The following is a 13,725-nucleotide window of genomic DNA, read 5'->3' as shown; positions in this document are numbered from 1 at the left end:
GGGGAGGGAGGGAGTCTGGCCACAGCTGTCCTACAGGGGGAGGGAGTGAGGGAATCTGGCCACAGCTGTATGAAGGGATTGTTAGTTGCACCTGCCTAGCCCAGAAAGTGAGGGTAGATTTATCTCACCTGGTTAACACCTTTTTTAAAGGTTATGAACAGTCCATGGTCATCTGATAAAGGCCATGTTGTCATAGGTTACATAGACCCGGACCGAGGTGGCTTGTGTTCCTCAACGAGCTCTGGAACTGTCTTGTGTTTTCAGGAGGAGGGTCTGAGGAAAGGTGGCGAGGCCAAGTACGCACACCTGTCTATGGAGCTGCATGTCTTCATAGAGGTGTTTGCCCCCGTGCCCGAGGCTTACCTACGTATGGCGCACGCCATGGAGGAAGTCAAGAAGTTCCTGTTTCCTGTGAGTGGATTCAACTCTTAAGTGTGGTGGTTCTCTGTAAGCTGCTGTTTTTGTTTTGTCACCTCTCATTTCCTTGTTCCGACCCTGCAGTAAAACTCTTTTACACAAATAAATAAACAAATAAAATAAATGTGCGAGTTGAAACCAAATAAGGGCGTTGAGAGCGACGCCACAGGAAACCATCTTTAGGCCCCTCCAAAGAACCACAAATGGGATGTTTTCTTTTTGATGAATCATAAAATAAATGTTATATATATAATAGTCCCACTGTAGGGTTTTTAGTCTTATTTGCATATTTCCCAGTGTGCCTTTGGAGTGAATTTTAGAGGTACCAGCCTCGACTGTGTTCGCTAGTGACACGTGTTCGTAGAATTCATTCATTTTCAGTCCTGGTGCTTCACCAAATGACGTCCTAAGTGAATGTTATTATTAGACTGACTTTCTTTAAGATGATACAGCACATCTCATAAGGCCTTCTTATTTTTTGATGGTGTAGTTTTACCCTAATACAGTGTCATAAAACTGATAGTTTTACAGGCCACATCAAACTACATGTCCCATGATGCTGGCTTTCAGTGCTCTGTGATTCCGGTTGGAATCCGGCCACACTGGGGATATTAAGCATTTAGCCTTTTCATTCACCCGCATTCAGAATGACTGTCGGGATTAGGACGACTAATCTATGAAACTACCTAAACCATATCCTCTGGAACAAACATTTCAGAATGATTTAGAAAACTGTTTTATTTATATTTGAGTAGCGCACAATGAATTTAGCAATCAATTTCCATGCAAAAATATTAAAATAAAATAGATATTGAAACAAACAATTCCAAATATCTACCTGCAATAGATAATGCTGGGAAATCTAATAATGCTGAGTTTAGGTTTAGTTTGACCACTGGTTATCAACATCAACACTGGAGCGTTTTTACACCACTGAGTGTAAACTGAATTCACACTAGAGAAGTTACACAGACAAATCAACAATATTTTACACGGACCAATGTGCTATGAAAGGGGACATATCTCCATACTTCTGAAGAACCGTAGATTCCACGTCAAGAACCTCACACTTAAGAGGTTCTTTATCTGTCAAGAAATTTCAAAGGAACCTTTTTAAGAGCTGAAGAACCATTTCAAGAACCTTTAAGTGTACCTTGTCCCGGTTGTGATCAGTTGAGGACACTAGCTAGTATTTTGTATTAGGAAACTGCAGATTACTTTTCAGGACACAAATATATTTTTTCGTGATCATGGTATTGATTGGTCTGTTTGAACAATACACCGAGCGAGAACCACATCAGTAGATGGACTAGGCGACGGCGCCTGTTTACATGGAATTACCCTTTTGCTTATTAGGCTCACTGCCTTAGCCAATCAGCTTAGGAGGAATTTGGTGACTTTCACAGTGCCAACAGGGTGGCACCCATCTGGCTCTAAATGTCCGTTGCCTCCTGCGTTAAGACGAGGACGACGAGCCGGGAGGTGCTCCCCCCCCCAGACACTCATCTAACTGCCATGGTACACTGTGGCATCGGAAAACCAGTAGGTGAACTGCTTCACCATACGCCGGCATTGAGCTGAATTCTTGAAAATGGAGTGTAATTTTCCACTGAGCAGTGTGAAGCTGCGCTGCCTCTACGTCCACTTTTCTACCCTGAGACAGGGGGCCTATAGAGTGTGCAGGTTTTTGTTCCAGCTCAGCATGAACACAAGTCAGTGTCTGCAGATGGCCATAGTGTTGTCCATCCCTGTCCTGGGGAGGGGGGTGGGGGGACGACGACTTGGGACCGAGGTTCGAGGTTGTTGGTGAATGGAAAAATGCGGAGTCAGAAGCAGGACACACAAATTGTTCGCATGACGAACAATAACGCACAAAACAGAGAGGGAAGCCCGAGGGTTAAATAAGGAACATTCATTAATTGAATGGAAACCAGGTGTGCGTAAACGAGACGAAACAAAACGAAAATGAAACATGGATCGGTGGTGACGTCGACCACCGAACGCTCGCCGAACAAGGAAAGGGACCAACTTGGGCAGAAGTCGTGACGCCTAGAGAATGTGCAGGCGTTTGTTCTGACGTGCACCAATACTCAAGGAAATGTCCTAAGTTTTGTATATTATTGAGCAAAGGTTTTTCGTACAGAGGTTGCTATAGGTTTCCCTCAGGTACAGATCTATCTGTTTCTGAGGAGACCTCGAGCTACAGCATTCTGGGGTCCCCAGCTCAACTCTGGTGGCCCATTCCTGAAGCATTGGGGACTGCCATGTGGCCTCTAATGCATTGGAGGGATACAAAGTTTGGGAAATTTAATAAAACAGTCGGATTTGACTGAATTCTGTTACCAAACTTTGCATCTGTGCACTTTTTACAGTGAATGTTTTATTTTATTATTGTTCAATGTAGACATTGAGCATGGAGTTGTATGATTCGTTAATTGTTCAATGTGGCCATTGAGCATGGAGTTGTATGATTCGTTAATTGTTCAATGTGGCCATTGAGCATGGAGTTGTATGATTCGTTAATTGTTCAATGTAGCCATTGAGCATGGAGTTGTATGATTCGTTAATTGTTCAATGTGGCCATTGAGCATGGAGTTGTATGATTAGTTAATTGTTCAATGTGGCCATTGAGCATGGAGTTGTATGATTCGTTAATTGTTCAATGTGGCCATTGAGCATGGAGTTGTATGATTCGTTAATTGTTTTTTGTTTGACGTACATTCTAAAGTGAAATATTTGAGAACTCGTAATTCTGTTACCGTGGAATTATTCTAATTGCTATACTAGCCACTCCCTCATGTGTGGTTGTTAACGGCAACAATGGCTGACTGTAAAATACTATTGAGGTTGTGCACTGCAACATGCCACACCATCTCGCTAGCTGTGCTGCTGCACTTCCATTTATTATGGAGCCACGTTAGGTGATGCCTCGGTATCTACTCTTCCTGGGGTTTATTATGGATCCACGTTAGGTGATGCCTCGGTATCTACTCTTCCTGGGGTTTATCATGGATCCACGTTAGGTGATGCCTCTATCTACTCTTCCTGGGGTTTATTATGGATCCACGTTAGGTGATGCCTCTGTATGTACTCTTCCTGGGGTTTATTATGGATCAATGTTAGGTGATGCCTCTATGTACTCTTCCTGGGGTTTATTATGGATCCACGTTAGGTGATCCTCTGTATTATGGATACGGGGTTTATTATGGATCAATGTTAGGTGATGCCTCTGTATGTACTCTTCCTGGGGTTTATTATGGATCAATGTTAGGTGATGCCTCTGTATGTACTCTTCCTGGGGTTTATTATGGATCAATGTTAGGTGATGCCTCTGTATGTACTCTTCCTGGGGTTTATTATGGATCAATGTTAGGTGATGCCTCTGTATGTACTCTTCCTGGGGTTTATTATGGATCCACGTTAGGTGATGCCTCGGTATCTACTCATCCACATTAGTTCCTGACAAGGCAGCAGCTACTCTTCCTGGGGTTTATTATGGATCCCCATTAGTTCCTGCCAAGGCAGCAGCTACTCTTCCTGGGGTTTATTATGGATCCCCATTAGTTCCTGTCAAGGCAGCAGCTACTCTTCCTGGGGTTTATTATGGATCCCATTAGTTCCTGTCCTGACAAGGCAGCAGCTACTCTTCCTGGGGTTTATTATGGATCCCCATTAGTTCCTGCCAAGGCAGCAGCTACTCTTCCTGGGGTTTATTATGGATCCCCATTAGTTCCTGCCAAGGCAGCAGCTACTCTTCCTGGGGTTTATTATGGATCCCCATTAGTTCCTGCCAAGGCAGCAGCTACTCTTCCTGGGGTTTATTATGGATCCCCATTAGTTCCTGCCAAGGCAGCAGCTACTCTTCCTGGGGTTTATTATGGATCCCCATTAGTTCCTGCCAAGGCAGCAGCTACTCTTCCTGGGGTTTATTATGGATCCCCATTAGTTCCTGCCAAGGCAGCAGCTCCTCTTCCTGGGGTCTGGTAATATTAAGGCAGTTTTATTATTATTCATTTTCTTTTTAACATGACATTCATAACAGATTTCACAACACACTTTAGTATGACGCATCTTTTTAAACGAGGAACCACTATCTCCATGAACTGTTGCCGTGGGTTACCTACAGTACTGCATAATCGGCAGGACTGTTGCCGTGGGTTACCTACAGTACTATATAATCGGCAGGACTGTTGCCGTGGGTTACCTACAGTACTGCATAATCGGCAGGACTGTTGCCGTGGGTTACTGTACATAATCGGCAGGACTGTTGCCGTGGGTTACCTACAGTACTATATAATCGGCAGGACTGTTGCCGTGGGTTACCTACAGTACTTACCTACAGTACTATATAATCGGCAGGACTGTTGCCGTGGGTTACCTACAGTACTATATAATCGGCAGGACTGTTGCCGTGGGTTACCTACAGTACTATATAATCGGCAGGACTGTTGCCGTGGGTTACCTACAGTACTATATAATCGGCAGGACTGTTGCCGTGGGTTACCTACAGTACTATATAATCGGCAGGACTTGTTTGGTCATTGCTAGTCTAGCTATGACCTAATTGCAGAGCTTAATTTCCCTGGAAAGACTACGCATGAATCATGGAGGTTAGACAAGTCTGTTTGGTTCATATGGGTGAATGTAAATCGGTGATTTGGTGTGTGATTTTCACCATACGATTCTGTTTTAGAAGTTATTGTAGTGCTCTGTATTTACAGCCATTTTCCCTCTGAAAGTAATTATAGGTTAGTGAGCTTCATTTGTCTGGGTTTTGATATGGATATTGCTCTGAAAGGCAGTCTGTTCTTCTCCGTGGCCCCCCCCCCAAAAAATCTTTCCATGTTTAGTTGGCTTAGGTAGGAACGGTTTAATGTTTAGCAGCATATTAACGGTCTATCTTGTTAAACGAAGGCGACGCCGTGGTGCTGATGGAGTAATTATGGAGTCAGACAAAAGGTTGTTTTCTGCGAGTTGTCACTGTAGAGATGGAGTGCAGCCAAGCCTGCATATTATAGTATCACATTTGCGTCCCAAATGACCCCCTATATAGTGCACTACTTTTGTCCGGAGCCCTATGGAACCCTATTCCCTACGTAGTGCACTACTTTTGACCTGAGCTCTATGGAGAATAGGGTGCCATTTGGGACAGACCACTGAATATTTCCTTTTGGCTGTCGGGATCACTAGAGGAGACTCAGGCTCTCAAAAACCACCCTATTCCCGGAAGTTTACATACGGTAAGTTGTCTGTGCCTTTTAAACAGCTTGGAAAATTCCAGACAATGATGTCATGGCTTTAGAAGCTTCTGATAGGCTAATTGACATCATTTGAATCAATTGGAGGTGTACCTGTGGATGTATTTCAAGTCCTACCTTCAAACTCAGTGCCTCTTTGCTTGACATCATGGGAAAATCAAAAGAAATCAGCCAAGACCTCAGAATTGTTTTCTGTAGACCTCCACAGGTCTGGTTCATCCTTTGGAACAATTTCCAAATGCCTGAAGGTACCTCGTTCTTTTTTTACAAACGAGTACGCAAGGATAAACGCCAAAGGACCACGCAGCCGTAATACCCCTCAGGAAGGAGACGTGTTCTGTCTCCTAGAGATGAACGTACGTTGGTGTGAAAAGTGCAAATCAATCCCAGAACAACAGCAAAGGACCTTGTGAAGATGCTGGATGAAACGGGTACAAAAGTATCGATATCCACAGTAAAACAAGTCCTACATCGACATAACCTGAAAGACAACTCGGCAAAGAAGAAGCCACTGCTCCAAAACCGCCATAAAAATAGCCAGACTACAGTTTGCAACTGCACATGGGGGCAAAGATCGTACTTTCTGGAGAAATGTGAAATCCATAGGTTAGGGTCTAATGAATTGATTTCCTTATGAACTAACTCAGTAAAATGTGACCATGTTGCATTTTATATTTGTTCAGTATAATGACCTTTTTCCCTCCTTCCCGATCCTCCCATCTTTACTACCAACCCTCATCCTTTTTGTCTGTCCTCTGTCTTCCTCTTCCCTTCTTTCTCTGTCTGTCCTCTGTCTCGCTCTTCCCTTCTTTCTCTGTCTGTCCTCTGTCTCGCTCTTCCCTTCTTTCTCTGTCTGTCCTCTGTCTCGCTCTTCCCTTCTTTCTCTGTCTGTCCTCTTGTCTCGCTCTTCCCTTCTTTCTCTGTCTGTCCTCTGTCTCTCTCTTCCCTTCTTTCTCTGTCTGTCCACTGTCTCTCTCTTCCCTTCTTTCTCTGTCTGTCCTCTTGTCTCTCTCTTCCCTTCTTTCTGTCTGTCCTCTTGTCTCTCTTTCCCTTCTTTCTGTCTGTCTCTTGTCTCTCTTCCCTTCTTTCTGTCTGTCTGTCCTCTTGTCTGTCCTCTGTCTTCTTCCCTTCTTTCTCTGTCTGTCCTCTTGTCTCTCTTTCTCTGTCTGTCCTTCTTTCTCTGTCTGTCTGTCCTCTGTCTCTCTCTTCCCTTCTTTCTCTGTCTGTCCTCTTGTCTCTCTCTTCCCTTCTTTCTCTGTCTGTCCTCTTGTCTCTCTCTTCCCTTCTTTCTCTGTCTGTCCTCTTGTCTCTCTCTTCCCTTCTTTCTCTGTCTGTCCTCTGTCTCTCTTCCCTTCTTTCTCTGTCTGTCCTCTGTCTCTCTCTCTCTGTCTCAGGACATGATGGATGACATCTGTCAGGAACAGTTCATGGAGATGGGTTATCTGAACGGGGGCCAGGAGCACGGGCCAGGGGCCCCACGAGGCAGAGGAGGACCACCGGGCCCAAGGAGCCGAGGAGGGCCTCCAGGACAACCAGGGGCACCCAGGTAAAGAAATTAATCAAGGTGGCTGATGAGAAGTTATTGTCTGGTCTAATCTACAGTATGTCTGTTCAAATAACACTTCATCCTCTGTCTCGTTCATCTTTTCTGTCTGCATTATCTCCACCCTATGTTATCTGTCTGCATTATCTCCATCCTATGTTATCTGCCTGCATTATCTCCACCCTATGTTATCTGCCTGCATTATCTCCACCCTATGTTGTCTGCCTGCATTATCTCCACCCTATGTTGTCTGCCTGCATTATCTCCACCCTATGTTATCTGCCTGCCTGCATTATCTCCACCCATATCTTATCTGTCTGCATTATCTTCGCCCTCTGTCTCTCTTCCTCCATCTTTCCAGGGGTAGGGGTATTCCCCAACGTGGAGGTACCACCAGGGGAGGTCCAGCAAGAGGCGGGGTAGCGAGGGGGGCACCAGCAGGAAGAGGAACCCCTGCCAGAGGGGCAACAACGCCCCGAGCCAGACTCGCTGCCCCTGGTGGGCCTCCAAGAACCCTTCCTCCCCCCCACCAACACGCCACAGCACCGGAACAATATGAGGAATATGTAAGTTGAAATAACTTTATTATTCTGTGACAGTTTAACTTATTATTTTTTTTTTTGAAGATCTTAATCATCCTCCTACATGTTTAATGTTATCCAGCTGATTTTGAGTTTTTATGTTAAAGCGATCAAGTTACATTGTAACAATGCACATATTGCAATTCAGAGAACACGTAGGGTCAAACCGGCATCGTGTAACGCTTTGAGGCCTTCAATTAACAATTTAAGAGCCCAATTTGGTTATTTATTTAACCTTTTAATTTATCCCGGTTAGTTCTCTATTTCACCGGGGAGATGAGATCTAGGTCAAGACAGCAGTAGTAGCTGGAGCCGACTAGTAATGTGTATTGTAGAGAGCAACAGCGTTGCTAGGGTCTACCTTTATCATAAGACTTATGTACAAAAGCAATGTTAATTACATTTAAGAACTACCCCTGGTTTATAATTGGATTCACCTTTTATTTTATTGGGTTTAGGGTTCGGTAACGGGCCCTCCTGGGTTTAGGGGTCGGTAACGGGCCCTCCTGGGTTTAGGGGTCGGTAACGGGCCCTCCTGGGTTTAGGGGTCGGTAACGGGCCCTCCTGGGTTTAGGGGTCGGTAACGGGCCCTCCTGGGTTTGGGGTCGGTAACGGGCCCTCCTGGGTTTGGGGTCGGTCCTGGGTTTGGGCCCTCCTGGGTTTGGGGTCGGTAACGGGCCCTCCTGGGTTTGGGGTCGGTAACGGGCCCTCCTGGGTTTGGGGTCGGTAACGGGCCCTCCTGGGTTTAGGGGTCGGTAACGGGCCCTCCTGGGTTTAGGGGTCGGTAACGGGCCCTCCTGGGTTTAGGGGTCGGTAACGGGCCCTCCTGGGTTTAGGGGTCGGTAACGGGCCCTCCTGGGTTTAGGGGTCGGTAACGGGCCCTCCTGGGTTTGGGGTCGGTAACGGGCCCTCCTGGGTTTGGGGTCGGTAACGGGCCCTCCTGGGTTTGGGGTCGGTAACGGGCCCTCCTGGGTTTGGGGTCGGTAACGGGCCCTCCTGGGTTTGGGGTCGGTAACGGGCCCTCCTGGGTTTGGGGTCGGTAACGGGCCCTCCTGGGTTTGGGGTCGGTAACGGGCCCTCCTGGGTTTGGGGTCGGTAACGGGCCCTCCTGGGTTTGGGGTCGGTAACGGGCCCTCCTGGGTTTAGGGGTCGGTAACGGGCCCTCCTGGGTTTGGGGTTTGGGGGTTTGGGGTCGGTAACGGGCCCTCCTGGGTTTGGGGTCGGTCCTGGGTTTGGGGTCGGTACGGGCCCTCCTGGGTTTGGGGTCGGGGCCCTCCTGGGTTTGGGGTCGGTAACGGGCCCTCCTGGGTTTGGGGGTCGGTAACGGGCCCTCCTGGGTTTAGGGGTCGGTAACGGGCCCTCCTGGGTTTAGGGGTCGGTAACGGGCCCTCCTGGGTTTAGGGGTCGGTAACGGGCCCTCCTGGGTTTAGGGGTCGGTAACGGGCCCTCCTGGGTTTAGGGGTCGGTAACGGGCCCTCCTGGGTTTAGGGGTCGGTAACGGGCCCTCCTGGGTTTAGGGGTCGGTAACGGGCCCTCCTGGGTTTAGGGGTCGGTAACGGGCCCTCCTGGGTTTAGGGGTCGGTAACGGGCCCTCCTGGGTTTAGGGGTCGGTAACGGGCCCTCCTGGGTTTAGGGGTCGGTAACGGGCCCTCCTGGGTTTAGGGGTCGGTAACGGGGCCTCCTGGGTTTAGGGGTCGGTAACGGCATTGCAGCAGTTAATGAAGGGTCTTCCTTGCCAACTTATTTACAGTCTAGACATATACACATATATACTCCTATACATCAACTGGTGAATGAAATTCACTTCACTCAGGATGATCTCTCACATGTTTGTTTTGTTCTCTCTCTCTCTGCTCCTACTTCTGACCCCCACCCTATTCTCCCTCTCTTCTCCCTTTCTCTCGCTCTCTCCCCTTCTCACTAGGCCTATGATGAGAGCTACACTGAGCCAGCGTACGAGTCATACGACAGTTACTACAGTCAGCCACAGGCGTGAGTCACCCATCTCCCCCATCTATTGGCAACAAACCACACACACACCATGCCATCTCCATGGTTACACACACACCATGCCATTTCCATGGTTACACACACACCATGCCATCTCCATGGTTACACACACACCATGCCATCTCCATGGTTACACACACACCATGCCATCTCCATGGTTACACACACACACCATGCCATCTCCATGGTTACACACACACACCATGCCATCTCCATGGTTACACACACACACCATGCCATCTCCATGGTTACACACACACACCATGCCATCTCCATGGTTACACACACACACCATGCCATCTCCATGGTTACACACACACCATGTCATCTCCATGGTTACACGCACACCATGCCATCTCCATGGTTACACGCACACCATGCCATCTCCATGGTTACACGCACACACACACACCATGCCATCTCCACGGTTACACCCTACTTACTAACTGGAGTTTGCACGTAATGGAGAATGTTGGGACTGAAATGGTTCTGAAGGAGAAACTTTGTGATAGGAGTCTGTCTTTAAGTTGGTTAGTTGAGCTAACCTTCGCTATGTTTGAAATCGGATGACAGCAGTTATTAAAGCTATTATTTTAATATGTTTTGTATTCGTTTGTCCATCTTATCTATTGAGGGCATATTTTATTAATGGAATGTATATTGAACATGACTGCTGGTAGGCTTGGTTTGATGGCTAGGTAGGTTTTTCTGGTAGGCTTGGTTTGATGGCTAGGTAGGTTTTTCTGGTAGGCTTGGTTTGATGGCTAGGTAGGCTTGGTTTGATGGCTAGGTAGGCTTGGTTTGATGGCTAGGTAGGCTTTTTGATGGCTAGGTAGGCTTGGTTTGATGGCTAGGTAGGCTTGGTTTGATGGCTAGGTAGGCTTGGTTTTTGATGGCTAGGTAGGCTTGGTTTGATGGCTAGGTAGGCTTGGTTTGATGGCTAGGTAGGTTTTTTGATGGCTAGGTAGGCTTGGTTTGATGGCTAGGTAGGCTTGGTTGGTTTGATGGCTAGGTTTTTGATGGCTAGGTAGGCTTGGTTTGATGGCTATGATGGCTAGGTAGGCTTGGTTTGATGGCTAGGTAGGCTTGGTTTGATGGCTAGGTAGGCTTGGTTTGATGGCTAGGTAGGTTTTTCTTGTAGGATTGGTTTGATGGCCAGGTAGGTTTTTCTGGTAGGCTTGGTTTGATGGCTAGGTAGGTTTTTCTGGTAGGATTGGTTTGATGGCTAGGTAGGTTTTTCTGGTAGGCTTGGTTTGATGGCTAGGTTGGTTTGATGGCCAGGTAGGCTTGGTTTGATGGCTAGGTAGGCTTGGTTTGATGGCTAGGTTGGTTTGATGGCTAGGGCTTGGTTTGATGGCTAGGTAGGCTTGGTTTGATGGCTAGGGCTTGGTTTGAGGCTTTTTTTGATGGCTAGGTAGGCTTGGTTTGATGGCTAGGTAGGCTTGGTTTGATGGCTAGGTAGGCTTGGTTTGATGGCTAGGTAGGCTTGGTTTGATGGCTAGGTAGGCTTGGTTTGATGGCTAGGTAGGCTTGGTTTGATGGCTAGGTAGGCTTGGTTTGATGGCTAGGTAGGCTTGGTTTGATGGCTAGGTAGGCTTGGTTTGATGGCTAGGTAGGCTTGGTTTGATGGCTAGGTAGGCTTGGTTTGATGGCTAGGTAGGCTTGGTTTGATGGCTAGGTAGGCTTGGTTTGATGGCTAGGTAGGTTTTTCTGGTAGGCTATGAACAAATTGGTGCACAACATTTGAGAGAATGAAGCTTTTTGTGCGAATGGAACACTTCTGGGATATTTTGTTTCAGCTCATGAACCATTGGACCAACACTTTACATGTTGCGTTTATATATTTTTCTCATTATATATTCGTCTTTTATCAGACACTCCTATCCAGAGCCACTTACAGTAGTGAGTGCAGACATTTTCATACTTATTTTCGAACTTGGTTAGCTTGTTCTGCTTCTAATTTGAAATGTTCTTTCTCTTCTGTTCTGCTCTTAGAGAGCCAGAGTACTACGACTACGGACACGGAGAAACACAGGAAGCCTACGAACCCTATGGTAAGACGTCAATAGTCTCAAGCCAAACCTCTCATCCCAGCGCTCACCCTTTATGGGATATCATCTTACTGTTGATTATTGCTTCTGTAATTAGTAAATCACATGAATAATGCTGATGGCAACGTGCCTCGCAATACATCCTTGTTGAAATGCTTGGGAAACACAATTCTGAGTTTCAAACGGAAAATTGTGTTGGTTAGAGATTTCTACTTGTCACCCAAGCTCATTTTGTAATGCCATTTTACGTTTGTCTGATCTGTTCTGTCCGTCTCGCCCTTCTAGCCCAGGACGGCTGGAACGGGACCCAGAGAGCGGCGCCGGGGGGTAAGGCCCCCACTGCCAGAGCGGCTAAGGGCCCTTACCGAGAACACCCCTATAGACAATACTGAACTCATCACCGTGCCAACGCCTAGCGACCAACGCTACCACCGTTAACGCGTTGCACCGACAACCAACCATCAACCTGTCTACCACGGCAGCTCTTGCTCTAAGCAACCCTCGACAAAAGTAATTGTCCGTTTTTGGTTTTGGTTTGGAATTTTCTACACTGGACTTTTATGAGCTGAATATCAGGATCATAACTGATCGAAGCCTATTTGATATTTAATTCAGACCGTTTTTAATTATTTTTTTTGGATGGGAGGGGGGGGATTTGACGTTTGAGTTTTCTGTTTTTCTCTCTGACCCTCTGACCCTCTGACCCTGTCTCCCTCTGACCCCGTCTCCCTCTGACCCCGTCTCCCTCTGACCCCGTCTCCCTCTGACCCCGTCTCCCTCTGACCCCGTCTCCCTCTGACCCCGTCTCCCTCTGACCCCGTCTCCCTCTGACCCCGTCTCCCTCTGACCCGGTCTCCCTCTTGGCTTTTCTTTTGCGCTGTTGACCTTTTTTTACGGGTTTTTTATTTTGAATGTTTGGATTTAAACTCACTTCTAGTGGAGTTAGACGACTTGTTGTTGTCGCCTTTTAAAGGGACATTTCAAAAAGGCTCTACGTCGTATTCATCATCTCCAGTTCAACATATGTGAACATGGTACGTTTCTACGTTTTTGTAAGTTTAAAAAAAATACAACTGTTTCCGATCACGACGTCTGTGTGCAACTAATTGGTTGATGTTATTGGAAACTGTTATCTTATTTTCACAAGTTGATGTTGGTTCTGGAGATGATGAATATGAAGTAGAACCATTCATTATTTTGTTTAAAACTATTCATTTGAGGGACAGTTGCAGATTCCCATTTAGGCTACATTTTCAAAGATTTATTTTTATTTTTTTAAATATAGGAAAGTAAAAGAAACGTAAACACTGTTATGTAATATAGACCAAACATAAAACGCCAAGTCAAAGGAAACAGGAAAAACAAACAAATGTTTAATGGAATTTGATTTAGTAATCCCATTTGTTTTAAATAGTTTTTAATTAAAAGTTGGCAATGTAGACTTTTTTTACATAATGAAATTTTCTCATTGTACATTTAGAGTTTTGAAATATAGGCCTGATTATCCCCTGTTGAGATGGACTGTCCTCACATACTACTTTTTTTGGTATTTTTGATTAAAGTTGATTCAACAATAAATTCATTTTTATTATGTCTCTACAGTCCATGTCTTTTTTATTTTATATAAGTATAATATGGCCTTAGGTCGGCCTCATGTCATGATAAATAATATCACGTGTCAGTACAGGATCTTATTGGTTGAATCTGATTCTATTAAACTGCATGTAAAAACGATACAATGAAGGATTGGGGCAAAAAATCTCCACATGACTGGAGATCCTGCAGCTTTTCAATCTGAGCTCTTGTACATACTTTAAATCGTCCAAATTGCACATCCTCTATTCTGCCACTGGTATATGCATTAA

General features: G+C 46.0%; 1 protein-coding gene across 1 annotated transcript; it reads left to right on the top strand.

The window, feature by feature from the left end:
• The first annotated feature begins 153 nt into the window (after positions 1-153).
• khdrbs1b (KH domain containing, RNA binding, signal transduction associated 1b) lies at positions 154-13,455 on the top strand. The gene is made up of 6 exons (XM_046325745.1): positions 154-411; positions 7,070-7,221; positions 7,580-7,784; positions 9,724-9,791; positions 11,805-11,863; positions 12,146-13,455. The coding sequence occupies exons 1-6, from the start codon at positions 154-156 to the stop codon at positions 12,250-12,252; spliced, it is 849 nt and encodes a 282-aa protein (XP_046181701.1). The 3' UTR covers positions 12,253-13,455.
• The last annotated feature ends 270 nt before the right edge of the window (positions 13,456-13,725 follow it).

Source organism: Oncorhynchus gorbuscha, linkage group LG24 (genome assembly GCF_021184085.1).
Source record: "Oncorhynchus gorbuscha isolate QuinsamMale2020 ecotype Even-year linkage group LG24, OgorEven_v1.0, whole genome shotgun sequence".
In the NCBI taxonomy this organism is placed as follows: domain Eukaryota; kingdom Metazoa; phylum Chordata; class Actinopteri; order Salmoniformes; family Salmonidae; genus Oncorhynchus; species Oncorhynchus gorbuscha.
Note: the sequence above shows the minus strand (reverse complement) of the source record. Positions and strands in the feature narration are given on the sequence as shown.